This window comes from Panthera onca, chromosome A2, assembly GCF_046562875.1.
Source record: "Panthera onca isolate mPanOnc1 chromosome A2, mPanOnc1 haplotype 2, whole genome shotgun sequence".
NCBI classification, from domain to species: Eukaryota; Metazoa; Chordata; class Mammalia; order Carnivora; family Felidae; genus Panthera; species Panthera onca.
This window is the reverse complement of record NC_138340.1, coordinates 25,576,289-25,602,006: the sequence shown is the minus strand read 5'-3', so window position 1 is coordinate 25,602,006 and position 25,718 is coordinate 25,576,289. Positions and strand designations below refer to the sequence as shown.

Sequence of the window (25,718 nt, the reverse complement as noted above, 5' to 3'; positions counted from 1 at the left end):
TTATGCATTGCTTGAACTTCAGTTATAGAGGTAAACACATCCTTTTTTTTTTTTTAAGGGTTTTATTTATTTATTTATTTATTTTTAGAAAAATAAAAATTGTGACCAGTAAATTTTAAAAATTAATTAATTAATTTTTAAATTTACATCCAAGTTACCATATAGCGCAACAATGAATTCAGGAGTAGATTCCAGTGATTCATCCTCTATGTATAACACCCAGTGCTCATCCGAAGTGTCTTCCTTAAAGTCCCTTACCCATTTAGCCCATCGCCCCTCCCACAAACCCCTCTGCCCTCTATAAGACATTCTTTTTATCTGAAGGGATTATTAGTCTTCATTTTCAGTTTTGACTTAAAAGATTAAATATTTGTTTAACAGATGATGCCCCGTCATATGAAAACTCATCTCCTTTTTCCTTGTCCTTAGTTTTTTAAAGGATTGGCTTCTTCTGGTGCTTGGGCTTGCTTTGATGAATTTAATCGAATTGAGTTGGAAGTGTTGTCAGTGGTAGCTCAACAGATCCTTTGCATTCAGAGAGCCATTCAACAGAAACTGGATGTGTTTATTTTTGAAGGGACAGAACTTAAGCTCAATCCAAACTGTTTTGTAGCTATCACGATGAATCCTGGCTATGCAGGACGTTCTGAATTGCCAGACAATCTTAAGGTAATATTTTATAAGAATATAAATTTGTTAATCAAAAATAACAGCATAATCCACTCAAAATGGTGTGATTTTCCCACATATATTTGTAAATCTCCCCTTTGCCTCTTACAATAGCTGTAAGGTAAACCTCTAAAAACATTTTTTGGGTGTCTAACACATATTAAAGTATGTGAAACCATTAGAACACTGCTGAGAAAAAAAAAACACAGAGATAGTGAAATCTTGCTGCATTGGGGGAATAAATGTGAATCTCACTGCATTCTGTTGGGGTGCTTGTGCTCATCTTTTAAAAAAAATGGTTTCCTTTAAAAAATAATATATTTCGTTCATTATATACTTCAGGTTCTTTTTAGAACAGTGGCTATGATGGTTCCAAACTATGCCCTCATAGCAGAAATCTCCCTCTACTCCTATGGATTTTTGAATGCAAAACCTCTGTCCGTGAAGATCGTAATGACCTACAGGCTTTGCTCAGAGCAGCTCTCCTCACAGTTTCATTACGACTATGGAATGCGAGCAGTAAAAGCGGTTTTAGTGGCTGCTGGAAACCTTAAACTAAAATTTCCAAATGAAAATGAAGATATACTTGTAAGTATTAAATATATACACCGTGAAAGCTTCAGTAGAAGATCTTTTTTTGTTTTGTTTTGTTTTGATTTTAGGAAGGTTGATCTGGAGCTATAAATAGGCAAATAAGAAAGTTGTTGCTTTGAGCTTTTTTTTTAAATTTTTAAAAAAAATATTTATTTATTTTTGAGACAGAGACAGAGCATGAACGGGGGAGGGTCAGAGAGAGAGGGAGACACAATCTGAAACAGGCTCCAGGCTCTGAGCTGTCAGCACAGAGCCCAACGCGGGCTCGAACTCATGGACCGTGAGATCATGACCTGAGCCAAAGTCGGACGCTTAACCGACTGAGCTACCCAGGTGCCCCTGCTTTAAGCCTTTTTATGTGAGGTTGAAATAATAGTTTGGGGTTATGTTATTCATTATACTTTATATGAATATAAAGTTGGTGTTTTAGTAGGAGGATTCCATAGATGAATGTGAAAGGAACTTTGACTTTTGGTGGTGGGGAGGGTGAGGAATAAGGACAATTAACTTCTATTGCACTATTTGGATGATTTTAGCTTCTTCGATCAATTAAGGATGTAAATGAACCGAAGTTTCTATCACATGATGTCCCCTTATTTAATGGAATAACTAGTGATCTGTTTCCTGGTATTAAACTTCCTGAAGCTGACTATCATGTAAGTAAACCTGTGAGAATGACTTATTTTGCAAATAAATTTATCTGATCACTCAGTCATTTCCAAAGTTTCAAATAAGTGAAATTATTCTATTTGGAGGATAAACCCCTACTTTGGCCACTTTCATCAATGAGAATGATAAAATTTAGTGTCTTCTGTTGTATGATACCAATGTCAACAAGATTCAGATCAAAGATAATGTTCTAAGAGAAGGAGTACTCTTTGATTTCCTATCTTGTGATTTATAGTAAGTCTACAATGTATACTATAATGCTATTGTGTACTTTGGCAGGTAGAAAAGATGGGAAACTGCAAGTGGCAAAACATCCTGTAGTTAACATAAGGATTTTTCAAATTTAAGTAATAGGCTGACATTTTTTTTTTTTTTTAAGATTTTATTTTTAAGTAATGTCTGCCTGCCACATGGGGCTCACACTCACAACCCTGAGATCAAGAGTTGCATGCTCCACTGACTGAGACAGTCAGGTGCCCCCTGACTTTTTTTATTTTTAAAGTGGGGGCTCCTGGGTGGCTCAGTGGGTTGAGCGTCTGACTTCGGCTCAAGTCATGGTCTTGCAGTTCGTGGGTTTGGGCCCCACGTCGGGCTCTGTGCTAACAAACAGCTCAGAGCCTGGAGCCTCCTTCGGATTCTGTGTCTCTCTCTGTCTCCCCCTCCCCTGCTCATGCTCTGCTTCTCTCTGTCTCTCAAAAATAAGTAAATGTTAAAAAAAAAAAAATTAAAGGAAATAAACCATGTGTTATTTCCAATTTCTTCTAAATTATAGACATTATAATGTGCATATATATACATATGTATACACATAAGTGTCTGCTATTTAATAGCTATTATTATGGAAAGTCAAGATACAAATTTTTAATTAAGTTTTTTAATTCCAGAATGGTTAGCTTATAGTATAATATTAGTGTACAATATAGTGATTCAACGGTTCTACATATCACTCAGTGCCCATCATGATAAGCGTACTCTTTAACCCCCATCACCTATTTCACCAACCTCCCCTCTGGTAACTTTTCATTTGTTGTCTAGAGTCTGTTTCTTGTTTGTTTTTTCTCTCTCTTTCTCTTTGCCCTTGTTCATTTATTTCTTAACTTCCACATATGAGTACAATTATAAAGTATTATTTGGCTTTCTCTGACTGATTTATTTCACTTAGCATTATACTCTCTAGCTCCATCCATGTTGTTGCAAATGGCAAGATTTCATTCCTTTTTATGGCTGAGTAATATTTCATTTTGTGTATATACCACACCTTTATCCATTCCTCTATCTGTGGACATTTGGGCTGCTTCCATAATTTGGCTGTCATTAATACTGCAATAAAAATAGGGGTGCATATATCCCTTTGAGTTAATGTTTTTGTATTCTTTGAGTAAATACCCCAAAGTGCAATTGCTAGATTATAGGGTAACTCAATTTTTAACTTTTTGTGGAAACTCCATAGTGTTTTCCAGAGCGGCTGCACCAGTTTGCATTCCCACCAACAATACAAGACGGTTCCTTTTCTCCACATCTTCGCCAAAACTTGTTGTTTCTTCTGTTTTTGATTTTAGTCATTCCAACAGGTCTGAGGTGATATCTCACTGTAGTTTTGATTTGTATTTCCCTGATGAGTGATGTTGAGCATCTTTTCATGTGTCTGTTGGCCATCTGGATGTCTTCTTTGGAGAAATGTCTATTCATGTCTTTTGCCCATTTCTTCACTGGATTATTTGTGTTTTGGGTGTTGAGTTTTGTAGTTGCTTTATATATTTTGGATACTAACCCTTTATCAAATATGTCATTTGCAAATATCTCCTCCCATTCAGTAGGTTGCCTTTTGGTTTTGTTGATTGTTTCCTCTGTTGTGCTTTTTATTTTGAAGATTTCCCAATAGTTTATTTTTGCTTTTATTGCCCTTGCCTCAGACATATCTAGAAAAATGTCACTTGGCTCAGGTCATGATCTTGCGGTCTGCAAGTTCGAGCCCCACAACGCACTCTGTGCTGACAGCTTGGAACCTGGAGCCTGCTTCAGATTCTGTTTCTCCCTCTCTCTCTTCCCTTCCCCTGCTCATGCTCTGTCTCTCTCAAAAATAAATGAACACTAAAAGTTTTTAAAAATAAAAATAAAAGGATTTGTTTCCATGCAGCCTGCACCCAATGTTATGGTGCTATGATCATTAACTTATAATAGGGAATAATAATATTTTTAAAGTAATTTAATTCTATTTGTTCTTCCTTTTAATTAAAACATTCAGCTTTAAAAATAAAACTTTAAGAAATAATTTATCAATATAAAAAGATACAATTTTTTATTTTAAAATGAAAAGTCTACATTTATAAGACATGGATATCATTTGTAATACCATTTTATAAGAATTCATTCCATTTTTCTTTTATTTTAGGAATTTTTGGAATGTGCTCATGAAGCCTGCAAAGTACATAATCTTCAGCCAGTTAAATTTTTTCTTGAAAAAATGATTCAGACATATGAAATGATGATTGTTAGACATGGGTAAGATTATAGATTATCATTGTCTGCCATGGTTAGATGCTGTTTTCAAATTAAACTATTAAAACAACTACAATTTGTTAACTAAAAGATTCAGCTACTCAGGTAGGCTAAGAGACAAAGAGCCCCATCCTCCATTTCCCATCCCAGTGGCTTAAAAACAAAGGTTTATTTCCGTCTCATGCTGCCCATACAACATGGATTGGTAAGGTGTCCTCATTCAGTGATGTAGCACTAATGACCACCACAATTTGCCCTTTTGGTCATCAAATGTGTTATTTACTCTCCTTCGTGCACATAAAACACACTCTTCCCTTCCCAGGAATACAACTTAAAAGTTCTAGTCAATGAACCATACTCAAAGTTCAGGCTCTCTAGGTGATGCATGATGGTTTCTATATCAGATTTGGAAGTTGTTCCTCATGATCCAAAGACCTACAAAGTAGAAAGACAAGTTATCTGCCCTCCACACACCAGTCTTCATTATAATAGTGGGCTTCCCAGAACAGGTTATTGGAGCAAACACTACCAGCCAGAAGTTGAAGAACTGGAGACAGTTCAGCAATTGTGGGTAGCAGTCCTGAAACCCAGCTGGGCATGTGAGGAGCCCCAGTTCCAGAGATACATTGACTACGAAACTGATCATTTAAACCTCAGGTTCTTTCACTTGTAGAGGGCTTTCCAAGGAGTCATAATCATTTGATATACATGCTCTATTATATAGGGTGTCATTAAAGTGGCTGTGGACATTTTGCATCAGTAGTTACATATATAATTTTTTCCTTGGAGAGCCCACTCCACTAACTGTATAAACTTTAGATCCCCTAAAACCTGGATCTGCTTTTGCATGGTTTTGCTCCCTGGAAGGGTCTTTCCTGTTAATTGTTCTCTGTGGACCTTGGTTCAACTTTCTTGAGAGAGCTTTCCATCTTCATTTTTTTCCCTGTAAAGTCACATGTAAAGTAGGCAATAGAGAATATGTCTTTGGGAGCTGAGAAATGTTTTTAGCCTGCTTCCTGCCTATAGAAAGTTGAGGTCTCAAAAGTTATGATTTTTTTTAAAGGCAGGATAAAAAAAATTAAACAGCTTCACATTGTGTAAATTTTCAAATGTAGACAAAAATAGATGGAATTGAAAAACTAAAAAAAAAAATACAGGAACTAATACAATCAACCCTTATGCATCTAATACGTGAGGATCATTTTTAAGTCTTGAACATTCACATGTTTTAGTCTAGACTCATGGTTTGTCAGTAAACTCCCTCAAAAACTTGGTAAACTTATTTGATTCCAGGCAGCTCTATGTGCCAGTAGCTACAACTACAGTCCTTACTAAGTCATACCTTTATAAATTTCCTTGCAGTATCGTTGAATTGATCAGGCTTAATTGGGAAGGCCACAAACTTAACCTATTTTTCCTGAATTATTTTATCCTCCTGAAATGATTACTGGAAACTATATTAATCTTTCATAGATTTTAATAAAGTGATACAATGGCCCTACCCTTAATGTGATCCTTGTTGCCAGGCTGAGTAGATTTTTGTTGTTCAAAGGCTTTCTCAAATTATCTTTATTTACCAGTTGGGAATAAGAATAAGTTGCTTATAGGTTCCTGAATTTCTGGACTCCCTCTGTTCTTTCATTCCAACTTTCAAACTGGCTATTTTTTCTGGGCTCATTTCTCTCCTGTAGTTCTTTGTTAAATGCAGCCATCAGCTGCCATCATATATTAATAATCATCTGTTTACTACCCTTTTTCCTAAAATGACAATTTCATTATGTATATTATCTGTATTCCAAGTTATCTCAACGAACAAATTTGCCAAATGTTTCATCATTGCATAACATTAATTGCCAATCTTTTTTTAGCCTGTAATAATGGTTAATTTGCCACCAACAACCTGGCCTCTAAGTCATTACCACATATTTAAGTCTTAAGAATACTTTACCCCCTTCTGGGAACTAATTTCTCTCCAGTAAGGATGGGCTAGATTATTCTTTAGAAACGATCAGTCACTAAAACCCAAATCTTAGTGACTTAAAAAACAAACAAACAAAGGTTTATTTCCCATTCATGCTGTGTCCACTCCAGGTTAACAGGAAGTATCTGCTCATCATAATTACTCAGGGTCCCAGGCTATTGGAGCATCCACCATCTCAGCATGATGGTCACAGCTGTGCTAGAGGGAAAAGCCCTGTAAGAAGAGAACTCTGTAGGCTCCGTTGCAGGCAATGATCTATACCCTGCTAGGAAGTAACACCCGTGTTTCCACTTGGTACTCATTAGTCACCTAGTATTTCAACAAGAGGGCGAGGAATCCTACTATGTGCTGGGAGAGAGGAGATTCAGAAGTATTTGGCAAAGAGCAAAAAGTAATTACCATAGTAAGTAAAGACTTCAGGAAGGGCAATCTTTCCCATTTATCTTCTTGGGAGGCTAAAAGTCTTTATTTTACTTTATTTTTTTAATTTTAAGAGTGCATAATTAAGTTTTCATTTTCATTTGGACATTTTTTTATTCTCTTTTGTAGGTAGTGGTATTAATGAAGAGAATCTTAGAAATCAACCAGTTCAGAAGTTAAATGTATTCTCGTGTCTGAGAAAAATTAATAGAATTTCAAAAATTATAAATACCAGTAAAACAGGAAAATAATTTACCATTATTTTTTTAGAATCATATTGTATAATTCTTTTCCTTTGTAGTTTTATGTTGGTAGGAGAGCCTTTTGCTGCTAAGACAAAAGTTCTGCATATGCTGGCTGATACTCTAACTCTTATGAATGAACGTGGCTATGGAGAGGAAGAAAAGGTTATTTATAGGACTGTAAACCCCAAATCCATTACTATGGGTCAACTTTTTGGACAGTTTGACCCAGTGTCTCATGAGGTAATCTACAGTATAAATATTCTCTTATTGACAGCGTGCTTTAAACCACGAAATTTGAAATGTTTTTATATGATCACTTTATAGTCTTATAAAGAAAGCTTCCCAACTCTCTTTTTCTTCCCCAGTGGACTGATGGTATTGTGGCCAACACTTTTAGAGAATTTGCCTTATCAGAAACACCTGACCGGAAATGGGTTGTATTCGATGGTCCCATTGACACTTTGTGGATAGAGAGCATGAACACAGTATTGGATGATAATAAAAAGGTAAATCCTCCTGATTAAAAGCAAAACTGATACACAATATGAATATACCAAACACTACTGAGCTGTAAACTTAAGAAGGGTTAAAATGGTAGATTTAACGTAAAATGATTTTTTTTTGCCAGTTATAAAACAAAATACATGTAAATATGCTTAAGCGATGTTATGTGTTCAACAACTAATTGACTAGGACTATATATTTAAAGCAAAGGGTGCAGCAAGTGTAGTAAGTTTATAGATTATCTTTTAAATGAAAACTATGCTATAATAAATTCTCTGCTTACTTTTTTTTTATAGAATAAAAGTATATTAAAACCGTTGTGTTAACAGGAAGGTGTGGTATTGTAGTAGGTGTTAAGTTGTTAAGTGACTCCTGTCTTATGGTTTCTTATAGAACTTTAATATTTTAGGAGAAAATAAAAGGGCCTTATTCCATTTTGAAAACATTGAATGCGGGGCACCTGGGTGGCTCAGTCAGTTAAGCTTCCCACTTCAGCTCAGGTCATGATCTCTCAGTTCATTGTGTTCAAGCCCTGCATCAGGCTCTCTGTGCTGACATCTAGAGCCTGGAACCTGCTTCAGATTTTCTCTCTCCCTCTCTCTGTCTCTCTCTCCCTCTCTCTTGTGCACGTGCTCTCTCTCTCTAAAAAATAAATAAACATTTAAAAAAAAAAGAAAACATTGAATGCTTCAGTACTTGTATGTGTTGCATTACCTTAGAAGCTGTGAAATATACAAAAGAACTAGAAAATAGAAGTCTTCTATGAGAGACCATATGTAAATTATAAAATGTGACTAATTTTAAGTTTAGATTCTGCGATTTTTTTTAAAACTTGTGCATTCACATAGCCATCATTTAAATAAAGATGCATAAAATTTCTTTCACTCTACAAGCTACACTCACTGATTCCTTCTGAATCAGTATACCCTCCCCACTGGGGCAATTGGTATTCTTTCTTCTACTGTGATAAATTAGTTTTGCTGGTTCTTGAACTTCATGTATATGGAATCATACTCCTGAGTATTTTCCTTCTTGTGGTCACTGTGGCATCTGTGATATTCATGGTGTTGTACTTCCATTTTACTTATTTATTCTTTTTATATCTGTATTGGTATTCCACTGCATATATCACAACTTATTTTCATACTTACATGAAATAACCACACTACTAAGTAAGCAAATTAATTTAATTAGCATTCAAATACACCAGCACATTTTCGTAGGTGGTTGGTCATTTATTCAAATTCCTTCTTTCAGTTACATTGATTGAGCTAAGAAGTAATAATGATTCAGAAGAGAAGAGGGGCTAATCAAAGTCGAATTCAGAGCCAGGTGGGAGGATTGTCTCATATTGGATGAAAGGAAAGTAGGAAAAGGATAGGTATAGATACAGGTGGATGTATGAATTTGATAGTGGAAATCTGAAAGCAAATCCTTTTGATGATTTATCTTTTCTTTGTGAAGTGGTAGACCCTAGTTCTTTGTACAGTGGAGGAGAAAAGGAGGAAGATTTAAATTAGCCATTGTGGAAAATGGGAAAGATAATTGCTAGGAAAGCACAGAAGCCTGTCTGAGGACTAGTAGTAGTAGTAGTGCCAAGGTCTGCCTTTGTGAGATTTTCCCTATCAGTCTAAGCAGCTTGGATGTGAGTGTAGATTATGCTGCTGGACTGGAAGTACAGAAAGACTTTGAAGATACTGGTATGAGAGTTCTAGAAGAGCTAGGCCATGGAAGGAAGCTGCTTAACAATGACAGAAGTGAAAACAGCAGGGATATGAAAGTGGAGAGTAAGTGGAGTAGATGATTGGGTAGATGAGTAGTCAATGAGTGAGAGCACTGGATGCATCGGAGACTGGAGGCAGAGACTGGGAAGCTTGAATTTAGTATTTCAGAACTGTGTAGTGTTCCAGGATAGAAGGTCCCAGGTGTATAAACTGGATGGCTGGAGTGCAGTAGGAAAAACCTAAGTGAAGATAGGGTAGTCAAGGATCTGAGGGGCTGCCATATTGAGATGCCCCCCCCCCTCACAAACAGTGGATCAGGCCAGAGTGAAAAAAATTGAGCCATGTATCAAAGGCTTTAGCTAACGATGGGAATGCTGAGGTGCTGGTGAGTGACAGCAGGGAGCATGGGTTGTCAAAGGAGCAGAAGGTGGAAAGGGTGGGGTAGAGTATTTAGGAAACACTATGGGGGAGTGAGGAAGAAGCTGACTCCATCTCCCAAATAAGAAGTAAATAGGAGGATGTTTGCTGAAATAATCTGGTAGGAAATTAAAAGTTTTATAGGCCAGCACTGTCCAAAACAACTTTCTGCAATAATGGAAATGTCTGCATTGTCCAGGAAGGTAGATACTAGTCAAATGTGGTTATTGAGCATTTGAAATTTGGCTAGTGCGGTTGAAGAACTGACTTTAAATCTTATTTAACTTTAACTACTTAAGATGAAGTTATTTAATTAGTTAAATTAGATTTAATTAGTAAAAAGTATAAATAGGCACATATGAATACTGGGCTAGCTTATCAGACAATCCAGCTCTAGGCCATCCATTTATTTTACAGAGGTCCAGGAATGCTAAATGCCACATTGTCGACATTTAACTAGATAGGGGCAAAACTGGGACTAGAGTGATGGTTGTAGAGAAGAAACCCGGAAAAATAAATGAAGAGGAAGAATTGAAAAAAAAACAATGTAGAAATGAAATTGGGATATCAAAAATTAATATTATTAAAATTATTAAAAGTTAATGATAATTCCAAAGGTAGATGCCAAGGAAATTGAGAAGATGAGATGGCTTTAATAATAATGAACAAGAAAGGAATTGGGCAGAAAGGAAGCAGTTGACAAATTGAGATTTTTTACATATTTGATTGCAGAGGAACATTTTATTTTATTTTTTAAGTTTTTATTTAAATTCTAGTTAGCATACAGTGTAATATTAGTTTCAGTTGTACAATATAGTGATTCAGCACTTCCATACCTCACCAGGTGCTCATCATAAGTGGACTCCTTAATCCCCATCACCTATTTCATCCATCCCTCCCACCCACTTCCCCTCTGGTTACCCTCTGTTTGTCCTCTATAGTTAAGAGTCTGTTTCTTGGTTTGCCTCTCTCTCAAAGAGGAATGTTTTAGATTAAAAGTGATCTATATCCGCATATTAAATGCAGTGCATGGTCCTTGATTGAATTTTGGTTTGAGTAAATCAGTTGAAAAGATATTCCTGTTGTCATTGAGGAAATTTGAGTACTGGCTGAGTATTAGATCATATTAAGGACTTATTGGTAATTTTGTTAGGTGTGATAATGTTACTGAGGTAATATAGAAAACAGTTTATTTTTTTTTAAGTTTATTTATTTATTTGGAGAGAGAGAGACAGAGCGAGTGGGGGAGGGGCAGAGAGAGAGAGAGGGAGAGAGAGAATCCCAAGCAAGTGCTCTGCACTGTTGGTGGAGAGTCTGATGCATGGCTCTATCTCACAAACCATGAGATCATGACCTGAGCAGAAACCAAGAGTTGGACATTTAACTGACTGAGACACCAGGTGCCCTGAAAACTCCTTATTTTTTAGAGCTGCATATTGACATATTTGGATATGAAATGCCGTGGTGGGCATAATGCTCTTTAAAATACTGTTTTATTCCTCAGTATCCTTTTTTTAAACGTTTATTCATCTTTGAGAGACAGAGAGAGAGCATGAGTGGGGAAGGGGCAGAGAGAGGGAGACACAGAATCCGAAGTAGGCTCCAGGTTCTGAGCTGTCAGCACAGAGCCCGATGCGGGGCTTGAACTCATGAACTATGACATTATTACCTAAGCCGAAGTCGGATGTTCAACCGACTGAGCCACCCAGGTGCCCCCTTTTTTTTTTAAAATAATTTCTGCACCCAACATGAGGCTTGAACTCACAACCCCAAGATCAAGAGTCGCATGCTCTACCAACTGAGGCAGCCAGGTGCCTCTTAAAAATACTTCTTTATAAAAGGAAGCAAATGTGGGAAAATCTTAATGTTGGTTAAGTACAGGAGATGGGTATATTAGTGTCCATATTATTCTTTATTTTCAATTTTTCTCTTTTTTTTTTATTAACAAAGAGACCTTTTGACAACTTTATAAAGTCAGGAGTATTTCATGTAATTTTAAAAAAATTATTTATTTAGGGGAGGCTGGGTGGCTCAGTTGGTTAAGCATCCGACTTCGGCTCAGGTCACGATCTTGCAGTTCATAGGTTTAAGCCTCGCATTGGGCTCTGTGCTGACAGCTCAGAGCCTAGAGCCTGCTTTGGATTCTGTATCTCCCTCTCTCTCTGCCCCTCCCCTGCTCATGCTTTGTCTCGCTCTTTCAAAAAAAACAAACATTAAAAAAGATTAAAACTATATATATTTAAATTCATGTTAGCTAATATATAGCGTGCTATTGGTTTCAGGAGTAGAACCCAGTGATTCATCACTTACATATTACACCAAGTGCTCATTCCAATGAGTGCCCTCCTTAAGGCCCATCACCCATTTAGCCTATCCCTCCCACCCAACTCCCCTCCAGCAACCCATGTAATGTTTTTAAATGTTTATTTAGTTTTGAGAGAGTGTGATTGGGGGAGGGGCAGAGAGAGAGGGGGACAGAGGATCCAAAGGGGGCTTTGCTCTGACAACCGAGACCCCCTTGTGGAGCTCAAACTCAAGAACCGTGAAATCATGATCTGAGCCAAAGTCAGATGTTTGAATGACTAAGCTACCCAGGTGCCTGACCGATGTAATTTTATTAATAGCAAGGACTGAGATTTGTATAGGATTTTTGCAGTATGTCATGTAGTTCTCCTCCCGCCTAACTCTATGGGAGAGAAATTAACCGAGTTTATAGATGAAGAGGCTGAGAGTCAGAGATGTTACGTATTTGCTTACCTAGTAAGTAATTGACCGAGCTAGATCTAGCTTACAATTTTCTGGCTTTTATGTAATACTTACATCACAGGATATACATTATCTTATACCTACAATATATTTTTATTTGAGAAGTTTGAGTTTTTTAAAAAATAAGTGTTTGAAATATAATTGCCTTTAGCTTTGCCTTATGAGTGGAGAAATCATTCAGATGTCCCCTCAAATGAGCCTCATCTTTGAAGCAATGGACCTTTCCCAGGCCTCGGTAAGTTCATGTTTTAACATAACAGTAGATTGTTTATTTGTTCATTTGGTCAATAAGTATTTTTTATTATGTGTCAGAAGACTAGTTAGGCACCAGAAATACTAAGATGAATAAGCTATAGCTTATGCTCATTTAGGAAGGATGAGAAGCATGCTAATAAATAATCCCACTATACTGCTGCATGTAAGTGCTCTAAGAATATGGAGGGGGTGGGTACCCAAGAGGCGAATGGGTAGAGGAGGACTATGGAAAATGTCTGAGTATTTGATCTGGCTTTGAAGGGTAACACTTCTCTAGGGAGATTAGTTGGGGCTGGGCATTCCAAATCATGACAACATGATATGTAAAGTTCTGAAGCCATGACACATCTGGGAGGCTGTAGAGGAAGACAGGTGCTAGATCATGACAGGCCTTTTAAGTCATTCAAAGAAGTAGTTAATGACTGCCAGGTACTACTGGCATGAAAGCAACATTGGAAAAAAAACTTGTCTTTTTTTCTCTAGCCTGCCACTGTAAGCCGCTGTGGCATGATTTATTTGGAACCCTCACAGTTAGGATGGGAACCAATTGTATCCTCGTGGTTGAATTCCCTGAAAGGACCTCTACAAGAACCAGATCATCAAGCTCTTCTGAGAGGACTCTTTGACTGGTTAATAAAGCCCTCTTTAAAACTTCGTAAGAAAAAATGCAAGGTAACACTGTAATTCTCTAACCCACTCAAGTTTCTTTAGTTTTCATTCAACTTGACTAAGGCTAAAGTCACAATAAGTAGGATAAATAAACAAAATCAGTTTCCCCTTGACATTTAGTATCCACTTTTTAAAATGGAATATTTATTGTGATAATCAGTAATTCACATGCAGTTGTAAAGAAGTAATAGATTTCATGCTAATTTCACCCTATTTCCCCCAATAGTAACATTTTTGCAAGACTATATTATATCACAACAAGGATATTGACATTGATATTATCTACTGATATTATTCAGATTCCCCTAGTTATATCTGTACAGGTGTGTGTTTATCTCTCTGGGTTTTATTTTAAAATTTTTAATAATTTATAATTTTAAACATAAGTGCAACTTTGTACCCTTTGCCCAAAGTCTCCCCATTTCCCCCACCTCCCCACCCCTGGTAACTGCCCTTTTACTTGTTCTATGTATTCAACTTTTGGATTGTACATATAAGTGACATCATGCAACTTTTTCCTTTCTGTGTTGGACTTTTTCACTTATCATAATGTCTTACAGTGGACCCATATTGCAAATAACAGGATCTCTCTTTAAGTCTTAATAATATCTATAATTTAGTATTAATAATTTAAGTCTTAATAATATTCTATTTTATATATATATATATATACATATATATATATATATATATATACACACACACATATATATGTGGCAATTTCTTTATTTGTCCATCAGTGAACACTTAAGTTTGTGTCCCTATCTTAGCTATTGGGAATAATGCTACAATGAACATGGAAGTGCAGATATATATATTTTTTAATATAATATTTATTATTATTTATTTTTAATATGAAATTTATTGTCAAATTGGTTTCCATACAACACCCAGTGCTCATCCCAACAGGTGCCCTCCTCAATGCCCATCACCCACTTTCCCCTTCCTCCCACCCCCCATCAACCCTCAGTTTATTCTCAGTTTTTAAGAGTCTCTTTGGTTTGGCTGCCTCCCTCTCTAACTTTTTTTTTTCCTTCCCCTCCCCCATCGGTTTCTGTTAAGTTTCTCAGGATCCACATAAGAGTGAAAACATATGGTATCTGTCTTTCTCTGTATGACTTATTTCACTTAACATAACACTCTCCAGTTCCATCCACGTTGCTTCAAAAGGCCATATTTCATTCTTTCTCTTTGCCACGTAGTATTCCATTATGTATATAAGCCACAATTTCTTTATCTATTCATCAGTTGATGGACATTGAGGCTCTTTCCAAAATTTGGATATTGTTGAAAGTGCTGCTATAAACATTGGGGTCCAAGTGCCCCTGTGCATCAGCACTCCTGTATCCCTTGGGTAAATTCCTAACAGTGCTATTGCTGGGTCATAGGGTAGATCTATTTTTAATTTTTTGAGGAACCTCCACACTGTTTGCCAGAGCGGCTGCACCAGTTTGCATTCCCACCAACAGTGCAAGAGGGTTCCTGTTTTTCTGCATCCTCTCTACATCTATAGTCTCCCGATTTGTTCATTTTAGCCACTCTGACCAGTGTGAGGTGGTATCTCAGTGCAGTTTTGATTTGTATTTCCCTGATGAGGAGCAACATTGAGCATCTTTTCATGTGCCTGTTGGCCATTTGAATGTCTTATTTAGAGAAGTGTCTATTTATGTTTTCTGCCCATTTCTTCACTGGATTATTTGTCTTTTGGGTGTGGAGTTTGGTGAGTTCTTTATATAGATTTTGGATACTAGCCCTTTGTCCAATATGTCATTTGCAAATATCTTTTCCCATTCCAATGGTTGCCTTTCAGTTTTGTTGATTGTTTCCTTTGCATTGCAGAAGCTTTTTATCTTCATGAGGTCCCAATAGTTCATTTTTGCTTTTAATTCCCTTGCCTTTGGGGATGTGTCAAGTAAGAAGTTGCTGCGGCTGAGGTCAGAGAGGTTATTTCCTGCTTTCTCCTCTAGGGTTTTGATGGTTTCCTGTCTCACATTCAGGTTCTTTATCCATTTTGAGTTTATTTTTGTGAATGGTGTAAGAAAGTGGTCTAGTTTCATCCTTCTGCATGTTGCTGTCCAGTTCTCCCAGCACTATTTGTTAAAGAGACTGTCTTTTTTCCATTGGATATTCTTTCCTGCTTTGTCAAAGATTAGTTGGCCATACTTTTGTGGGTCTAGTTCTGGGGTTTCTATTCTATTCCATTGGTCTATGTGTCTGTTTTTGTGCCAATACCGTGCTGTCTTGATGATTACAGCTTTGTAGTAGAGGCTAAAGTCTGGGATTGTGATGCCTCCCGCTTTGGTCTTCTTCTTCAATATTACTTTGGCTATTCGGGGTTTTTTGTGGTTCCATACAAATTTTAGGATTGCTTGTTCTAGCTTTGAGGACATCGTCAGTGCAATTTTGATTGGGATTGCATTGAATGTGTAGATTACTTTGGGTAGTATTGACATTTTAACAATATTTATTCTTCCAATCTATGAGCACAGAATGTTTTTCCATTTCTTTGTATCTTCTTCTATTTCCTTCAAGAGCTTTCTATAGTTTTCAGCATACAAATCTTTCACATCTTTGGTTATGTTTATTCCTAGGTATTTTATGATTCTTGGTGCAATTGTGAATGGGATCAGTTTCTTTATTTGTCTTTCTGTTGTTTCATTGTTAGTGTATAAGAATGCAGCTGATTTCTGTACATTGATTTTGTATCCTGTGACTTTGCTGAATTCATGTAGCAGTTCTAGCAGACTTTTGGTGGAGTCTATCGGGTTTTCCATGTATAGTATCATGTCATCTGCAAAAAGTGAAAGCTTGACTTCATCTTTGCCAATTTTGATGCCTTTGATTTCCTTTTGTTGTCTGATTGCTGATGCTAGCACTTCCAACACTATGTTAAACAACAGCAGTGAGAGTGGGCATCCCTGTCATGTTCCTGGTCTTAGGGGGAAAGCTCTCAGTTTTTCCCCATTGAGGATGATATTAGCTGTGGGCTTTTCATATGATGTTTAAGTATGTTCCTTCTATCCCGACTTTCTCGAGGGTTTTTATTAAGAAAGGATGCTGGATTTTGTCAATGCTTTTTCTGCATCGTTTGACAGGATCATATGGTTCTTATCTTTTCTTTTATTAATGTGATTTATCACATTGATTGATTTGCGAAAGTTGAACCAGCCCTGCAGCCCAGGAATGAATCCCACTTGATCATGGTGTATAATTCTTTCTATATGCTGTTGAATTCGATTTGCTAGTATCTTGTTGAGAATTTTTGCATCCATATTCATCAGGGATATTGGCCTGTAGTTCTTTTTTTTTTTTTGCTGGGTCTCTGTCTGGTTTAGGAATCAAAGTAATGCTGGCTTCATAGAATGAGTCTGGAAGTTTTCCTTCCCTTTCTATTTCTTGGAACAGCTTGAGAAGGATAGGTGTTATCTCTGCTTTAAATGTCTGGTAGAATTCTCCAGGGAAGTCATCTGGTCCTGGACTCCTATTTGTTGGGAGATTTTTGATAACTGATTCAATTTCATTGCTGGTTACGGGTCTGTTCAAGTTTTCTATTTCTTCCTGTTTGAGTTTTGGAAGTGTGTGGGTGCTTAGGAATTTGTCCATTTCTTCCAGGTTGTCCAGTTTGTTGGCATACAATTTTTCATAGTATTCCCTGATAATTGCTTGTATTTCTGAGGGATTGGTTGTAATAATTCCATTTTCATTCATGATTTTATCTATTTGGGTCATCTCCCTTTTCTTTTTGAGAAGCCTGGCTAGACATTTATCAATTTTGTTTATTTTTTCAAAAAAACAACTCTTGGTTTCGTTGATCTGCTCTACAGTTTTTTTTAGATTCTATATTGTTTTTTTCTGCTCTGATCTTTATTATTTCTCTTCTTCTGCTGGGTTTGGGGTGTCTTTGCTGTTCTGCTTCTATTTCCTTTAGGTGTGTTGTTAGATTTTTGTATTTGGATTTTTCTTGTTTCTTGAGATAGGCCTGGATTGCAATGTATTTTCCTCTCAGGACTGCCTTCGCTGCATCCAAAAGCGATTGGATTGTTGTTTTCATTTTCATTTGTTTCCATATATTTTTTAATTTCTTCTCTAATTGTCTGGTTGACCCATTCATTCTTTAGTAGGGTGTTCTTTAACCTCCATGCTTTTGGAGGTTTTCCAGACTTTTTCCTGTGGTTAATTTCAAGTTTCATAGCATTGTGGTCTGAAAGTGTGCATGGTACGATCTCAATTCTTTTATACTTATGAAGGTCTGTTTTGTGATCCAGTATGTGATCTATCTTGGAGAATGTTCCGTGTGCACTCGAGAAGAAAATATATTCTGTTGCTTTGGGATGCAGAGTTCTAAACGTATCTGTCAAGTCCATCTGATCCAATGTATCATTCAGGGCCCCTGTTTCTTTATTGATCCTGTGTCTAGATGATCTATCCATTGCTTTAAGTGGAGTACTAAAGTCCCCTGCAATTACCACATTCTTATCAATAAGGTTGCTTATGTTTGTGATTACTTGTTTTATATATTTGGGGGCTCCTGTATGCAGTGCATAGACATTTATAATTGTTAGCTCTTCCTGATGGATAGACCCTGTAATTATTATATAATGCCCTTCTTCATCTCTTGTTACACCTTTAATTTAAAGTCTAGTTTGTTTGATATAAGTATGGCTACTCCAGCTTTCTTTTGACTTCCAGTAGCATGATAGATAGTTCTCCATCCCCTCACATTCAATCTGAATGTTTCCTCAGGCCTAAAATGAGTCTCTTGTAGACAGCAAATAGATGGGTCTTGTTTTTGTGTACATTGATACCCTATGTCTTTTGGTTGGAGCATTTAGTCCATTTACATTCAGTGTTATTATTGAAATATACGGGTTTAGAGTCATTGTGATGTCTGTAGGTTTCATGCTTGTAGTGGTGTCTCTGGTACTTTGTGGTCCTTGCAACGTTTTCCTCACAGAATCCCCCTTAGGAGCTCTTGTAGGGCTGGTTTAGTGGTGATGAATTCCTTCAGTTTTTGTTTGTTTGGGAACACCTTTATCTCTCCTTCTATTCTGAATAACAGACCTGCTGGATAAAGGATTCTCAGCTGCATATTTTTTCTGTTCATCACATTGAAGATTTCCTGCCATTCCTTTCTGGCCTGCCAAGTTTCAGTAGATAGGTCTGCCACTACTCTTATGGGTCTCCCTTTGTAAGTTAGAGCATGTTTATCTGTAGCTGCTTTCAGAATAATCTCTTTATCCTTGTATTTTGCCAGTTCCACTATGATATGTCATGCAGAAGATCAATTCACATTACGTCTGAAGGGAGTTCTCTGTGCCTCTTGGATTTCAATGCCTTTTTCCTTCCCCAGATCAGGGAAGTTCTCAGCTATGATTTGTTCAAGTACACCTTCAGCCCCTTTCCCTCTCTCTTCCTCTTCTGGAATTCCTATGATACGGATATTGTTCCATTTGATTGCATCACTTAGTTCTCTAATTCTCCCCTCGTACTCCTGGATTTTTTTATCTCTCTTTTTCTCAGCTTCCTCTTTTTCCATAATTTTATCTTCTAATTCACCTATTCTCTTCTTCGCCTCTTCAATCCGTGCTATGGCTGCCTCTATTTTATTTTGCACCTCATTTATACCATTTTTTAGTCCCTCATGACTATTTCTTAGTCCCTTGATCTCTGTAGCAATAGATTCTTAGATGTCCTCCATACTTTTTTCAAGCCCAGCAATTAATTTTATGAATATTATTTTAAATTCTTGTTCTGTTATATTGCTTAAATCGTTTTTGATCAATTTGTTAGTTGTTGCTACTTCCTGGAGTTTCTTTTGAGGAGAGTTCTTCCGTTTTGTCATTTTGGGTAGTCCCTGGGGTGGCGTGGAACTGCAGGGCACTTCCCCTGTGCTGTCTGGAGAACTTGTGTTGGTGGGTGGGACCACAGTCAGACCCGATGTCTGTCCCCAGCTCACCACTGGGGCCACAGTCAGGCTGTTGTGTACCTTATCTTCCCCTTTCCCAGGGGCAGGACTCACTGTGGAGTGGTGTGGCCCCTGTCTGGGCTACTTGCACACTGCCAGGCTTGTGGTGCTGCTTCAGTGGGATCTGGTATATTAGCTGGGGTGGATCCACAAGGTGCACAGGGGCGGGAGGGGCAGGCTTAGCTTGCTTTGCTGTCAGTGGTCCCCTGCAGGAGGAGCCCTGCAGCACCCAGAGGGAGGCAGACCCGTTGGAGGGATGGATCCACAGAAGCACAGCATTGGGTGTTTGCGCAGTGCAAGCAAGCTCTGTGAGGGGAGCTGGGGGATGAGAGAGGGATATGGCACTTGCCAGCGCCTTCATTCCCTGCCAAGCTGAGCTCTGTTTTCTGGGGTTCACAACTCTCCCTCCAGGTGTCCTCTCGCCCTCCCAGCTCTCTGAGAGCAGAGCTGTTGACTTATAACATTCCAGATGTTAAGTCCCGCTGGCTGTCACAACACACTCCGTCTGGCCCCTCCACTTTTTCAAGCCAGACTCGGGGGCTCTGCCTTGCCAGGCTGGTTGCCTCTCCACAGCCCCAGCTCCCTCGCACCAGTCCATGTAGTGCACACCACCTCTTCGCCCCTCCTACCCTCTTTCTTGGGCCTCTTGTCCATGCTTGGCTCCGGAGAGTCCGTTCTGCTAGTCTTCTGGTGGTTTTCTGGGTTATTTAGGCAGATGTGGGTGGAATCTAAGCAATCAGCAGGATGAGGTGAGCCCAACATCCTCCTACACTGCCATCTTCCAACTAATATCAGATATATAGTTAAGGTACTGATTTCATGTCCTGAAGAGGGAATGCTAGATTAAACATTCTATTTTTAGTTTTTTGAGGATCTTTCATACTGTTTTCCATAGTGACTGTGCCAATTTACATTCACACCAGCAATGCACAAGGGTTCTCTTTTCTCCACATCCTCACTAACACTTGTCACCTTTCATTTTTCTACTCATCCTAAAAGGTGTGAGGTGATATCTCACTGTGGTTTCGATTTGCATTTTCTGATGATTTGTGATGTCAAGTGCCTTCTCATATACCTGGTTAGCCATTGGCATGTCTTCTCTGAAAAGTGTCTATTCAGGTCCTTTGCCCATTTTTAAATTAGATTGTTTGGGTTCTTTTTTTATATTATATGAATTTTTATATATTTTTGATATTAACCCCTTATCAGATATATAATTTGCAAATATTTCCCCTCAGTTTATAGGTTGCCTTTTCATTTTGTTGATGATTTCCTTTACCGTGCAGAAACTTTCAGTTTGATGTAGTCCCACTTTATTTTTGCTTTTGTTGCCTGAGCTTTTGTCTTATCCAAAAAAATCATTGCCAAGGCCAATGTCAAGGAGACTTTAAAGACAAATATTGTTAAAATGTCTATACTCCCCAAAGCGATCTACACATTCAATGCAATCCCTATCAAAATAGCACCAGCATTCTAAATGCCAACAATTCTAAAATTTGTATGGAACCAGAAAAGACCCTGACTAGTCAATATAATGTTGAAAAAGAAAACCAAAGCTGGAGGCATCACAGTTCTGGACTTTAAGCTGTTTTACAAAGCTGTAATCACCAAGACAATTTGGTACTGGCACAAAAGCAGGTACATAGATCAATGGAACAGAACAGAGAACCCAGAAATGGACCAACAAACGAATGGCCAACTAATCTTTGACAAAGCAGGAAAGAATATCCAATGGAAAAAAGACAGTCTCTTCAGCAAATAGTGCTGGGAAAACTGGACAACAGCAACATGCAGAAGAATAAAACTAGACCACTTTCTTTCACCACACACAAAAATAAATTCAAAATGGATGAAAGACCTAAACATAAGACAGGAGACCATCAAAATCCTAGTGTAGAAAACAGGCAGCAACCTCTTTGCCTCTTTGCGACCTTTCCTATAGCAACCTCTTACTAGACATGTCTCCGGAGACAAGGGGAATATAAGCAAAAATGAACTAAGAACTCAAGATAAAAAGCTTTTGTATAGCAAAGGAAACAACAAAACTAAAAGGTAATTGACACAATGGGAGAAGATATTTGCAAATGACATATCAGATAAGGGGTTACTATCCAAAATCTATAAAGAACTTATCAAACTCAACACCCAAAAACAAAATAATCCAGTAAAGAAATGGGCAGAAGACATGAATAGACACTTTTTCAAAGAAGATATTCAGATGACTCATAGACACATAAAAAGGTATTCAACATTGCTGATCATCAGGGAAATACAAATCAAAACTACAATGAGATATCGCCTCACACCTGTCAGAATAAACTCAAAACACAAGAAACAACAGGTGTTGATGAGGATATGGAGAAAGGGGAACCCTCTTGCACCGTTGGTAGGAATGCAAAATGGTGCAGCCACTCTGGAAAACAGTATGGAAGTTCCTCAAAAAGTTAAAAAATAGAAGTAACCCTATAATCCAGCAATTGTGCTACTAAGTATTTATCCAAAGGATACAAAAATACTAATTTGAAGTGTTACATGCACCCCGAAGTTTATAGCAGCATTATCTATAATCGCCAAATTATAGAAGTGGCCCGAGTGTCCATAGATAGATGAATGGATAAAGAAGATTATATATATATATATATATATATACACATATACATATGTATATGTGTATACGTATGTATGTATGTATATGTATATATGTGTGTATATGTGTATTCCATGTATGGAATTAGAGTTGTATTATGCTAAGTGAAATAAATCAGAGGAAGACAAGTGGAGTCTAAGAAACAAAACAGATGAACACAGGGGAAGGGAAGGAAAAAAAGGGAGGCGAACCATAAGAGGCTGTTAAATACAGAGAACAAACTTAAGATTGCTGGAGGGTGTGTGTGTGGGGGGGATGGGCTAGATGGGTGATGGGCATTAAGGAGGGCACTTGTTGGGATGAACACTGTGTATTATATGTAAGTGAGGAATGACTACGTTCTACTCCTGAAACCAATTCTACATTGTATGCTAATGTGAATTTAAAGAAATACTTTTTCTTTTTTTTTTTTTTAAAAAGGAGCTTTTCCAGGGTGCCTAGGTGGCTCAGTAGGTTAAGCGTCTGACTTTGGCTCGGTCATGATCTCACAGTTCGTGAGTTCATGCCCCGCATCGGTCTCTGCACTGGTGGTGTGGAGCCTGCTTGGGATTCTCTCTATCTCTCCCTCCCTCTCTCTGCCCCTTCCCCACTTGTGCTTTCTCTCTCTCTCTCAAAATAAATACACAAATAAACTTAAAAAAAGAAGGAGCTTTCCCCCTATGTTTTCTTCTGGGATTTTAATGGTTTAAGGTTTTACATTTCAGTCTTGAGCCCCTTTTGAGTTAATTTTTGTGTATGGTGTAAGATAATAAAAGTTTCATTCTTTTATATGTGGATATCCATTTTACTCAACACCATTTACTGAAGAAACTTTCCTTTTCACATTGTGTTTTCTTGTTGCCCTTGTTAAAGATCAGTTGACTCTATGCTTGGATTTATTTTGGATTTGCTATTCTGTTCCATTGGTTTATATGTCTGTTTTTATGCCAGTACCATATTGTTTTGATCACTGGAGCTTTATAATATAATTTGAAATCAGGAATTGTGATGCTTTCAACTCTTTTCTTCTTTCTTAATATTATTTTGGCTGTTTAGATAGAGTCTTTGGTGGTTCCACACAAATTTTAGAATTTTTTTTTTTTATTTTTGCCATAGGAATTTTAGCGTTCATTTATTTTTGAGAGAGACAGAGTGTAAGTGGGGAGAGGGGCCGAAAGAGCAGAAGACACAGAATTTGAGGCTGGCTCCAGGCTCTTGAGCTGTCAGCACAGAGCCCATCACAGGGCTCAAACTCATGAACCGCGAGATCATGACCTGAGCCGAAGTTGGACGCTTAACCAACTGAGCCACCCAGGTGCCCCTGCCATTGGAATTTTGATAGGAATTACTTTGAATCTGTAGATCCCTTTAGGTAGTATGGACATTTTAACAATGCCAATTTTTCTAGTCTATGAGCACAGGATACTTTTCCATTTATTTGTGTCTTCTTCAATCTCTTTCATTAATGTTTTATAGTTTTCAATGTACAGATATTTCATGTTCCTGGTTAAATTTATTCCTAAGTATTATATTCTTTGTGATGCTATCATAAGTCAGATTGTTCTCCTGATTTCCTTGCCAGATAGATCATTGGTGGTATAAACAAATGCAACTGATTTTTTTTTCCCAAATGATTTTTCATCCTGTAGCTTTACTGAGTTAGTTTGTTTTAAAAGGTATTTTTTTTGTATGTGGTCTTTAGGGTTTTCTATGTATAAGGACATGTCATCTGCAAATAGAGATCATTTTACTTCTTTTCTGATTTGGATGCCCTTTATTTTGTTGTCTAATTGCTCTAGTTAGTGCTTCTTGTTGAAAAGAAGTGGTGGGAGTGAGCATCCTTGCCTCACACCAGATCTTAGCAGAAGAGCTCTCAGTTTTATGCCATGGATTATGATTTAACTGTGGGCTTTTCATAAATGTCCTCTATTTCATTGCAGAGATTTCCCTTTAAATCTATTTTGTTGAGAGTTTTTATCAGAAATGGATGTTAAACTTTGTCAAATGCTCTTTCTGAATCTATTGAGTTGAGAATGGGATTTTTGTCCTTCATTCTGTTAATGCAGTGTATCACATTGATTAATTTGCATATCTCTTGCATCCAGGGATAAATCCCACTTGGCTATAGTATGTAATCTTTTTGGTGTGTTGAATTCAGCTTGCTAGTATTTTATTGAGGACTTTTGCCTCTATGTTCATCAGAGATATTGGCCTATAATTTTCTTTTCTTGTGGTAGCTTCATCTGGTTTTAGTATCATGGTGATTCTAGCCTCATATAATGAGTTTGGAAGTATTTCCTCTACTTCTAATTTTTGCAAGAGTTTAAGAAGGATTGTATTCTTTGAATGTTTGGTAGAATTCAGCTGTGAAGTCATCTGAACTTTTCTCTGGGAAGTTTTTCATTACAACTTCAATCTCTGTTACTGATATGTTCAGGCTTCCTATTCTTCTTGATTCAGTCTTGGCAGGTTGTATATTTCTAGGAATTTATCTATGTCCTCCAAGTTATCCAACTTATTTGTATATAATCATCCATAATTATCCCTTGATGATCCTTTTTATTTCTGAGGCAGTCGTTGTGTGCTTTCTCTTTGATTTCTGATTTTACTTATTTGAGTCTTTGTTTTATTCTTAGTCTAGCTAAGAGTTTATTGTTTTTATTTATATTTTCAAAAAAAGCAACTCTTCGTTTTGACTTTTTTTCTATTGTTTTTCTATTCTCTATTTCATTTATTTCTGTTCTGATCTCATTTGTTTCATTATGCTAACAATGGGTTTAGTTTGTTCTTTTTCTAGTTCTTTGGGGTTTAAGTTAGGTTGTTTATTTGAGATTTCTTTTTTATTTATTTTATTTTATTTTTATTTTTTAATGTTTATTTATCTTTAAGAGAGAGAGAGACAGAGTATGAGCAGGGGCAGGGAGGGACAGAGAGAGAGGAAGACACAGAATTCGAAGTGGGCTCAAACTCATAAACTGTGAGATCAGGACCTGAGCTGAAGTCGTGATGCTTAACAGACTGAGCCACCCAGGTGCCCCGAGATTTCTTTTTTAATATAAACATTCATTGTTATAAACTTCCCTCTTAGTACTGCTTTTGATGCATCTCACGAGTTTTGGTATGTTGTGTTTCATTTGTCTCAAGATATTTTTTTATTTTCCTTTTCATTTCCCCTTGGACTCAGTAGTTGTTTAAGACCATCTTTTTTACATGTGTATTTGTGAATTTTCCCATTTTCTTGTGGTTACTGATTTCTAGTTTTATTCCATTGGGGTCAGAAAAGATATTTGATATAATTTTAATCTTAAATTTGTTGACTTGTTTTGTGACCTAACATGGGGTCTGTCCTGGAGAATATTCCATGTGAGCTTGAGAAAGAATACGTATCCTTCTACTGTTGGGTGAACAGTTCTACATGTATTTCTTAGGTCCATTTGATCTAGTGTGGTTCAAATCTACTGTTTCTTTTCTGAATTTCTGTCTAGATATTCTATACCTTATTGAAAGTGGGATATTGAAATCCACTACCATTTTTATATTGCCATCAATTTCTCCTTTCAGATCTTTCAATATTTTTAATAGTTTTTTAAAGTTTTTATTTATTTATTTTGAGAGAGGGGGGAGGGGCAGAAAGAGAGGGAGAGAGAGAGAATACCAAGCAGGCTCAGCACCATCAGCACAGAACCCCACATGAGGCTCAAACTCATGAATCATG

General features: G+C 37.2%; 1 protein-coding gene across 2 annotated transcripts in view; it reads left to right on the top strand.

Annotated features, from left to right (window-relative positions):
• Window positions 1–25,718, top strand: part of DNAH12 (dynein axonemal heavy chain 12) — a 211,253-nt gene that overhangs the window by 62,545 nt on the left and 122,990 nt on the right. For both annotated transcript variants that reach the window (XM_081794954.1, XM_081794955.1), the window contains 8 exons: window positions 430–669; window positions 1,012–1,257; window positions 1,800–1,919; window positions 4,325–4,434; window positions 7,134–7,317; window positions 7,443–7,583; window positions 12,640–12,723; window positions 13,227–13,415. In XM_081794954.1, the coding sequence (XP_081651080.1) occupies window positions 430–669; window positions 1,012–1,257; window positions 1,800–1,919; window positions 4,325–4,434; window positions 7,134–7,317; window positions 7,443–7,583; window positions 12,640–12,723; window positions 13,227–13,415 (1,314 nt within the window). The remainder of the gene's footprint in view (window positions 1–429; window positions 670–1,011; window positions 1,258–1,799; window positions 1,920–4,324; window positions 4,435–7,133; window positions 7,318–7,442; window positions 7,584–12,639; window positions 12,724–13,226; window positions 13,416–25,718) is intronic.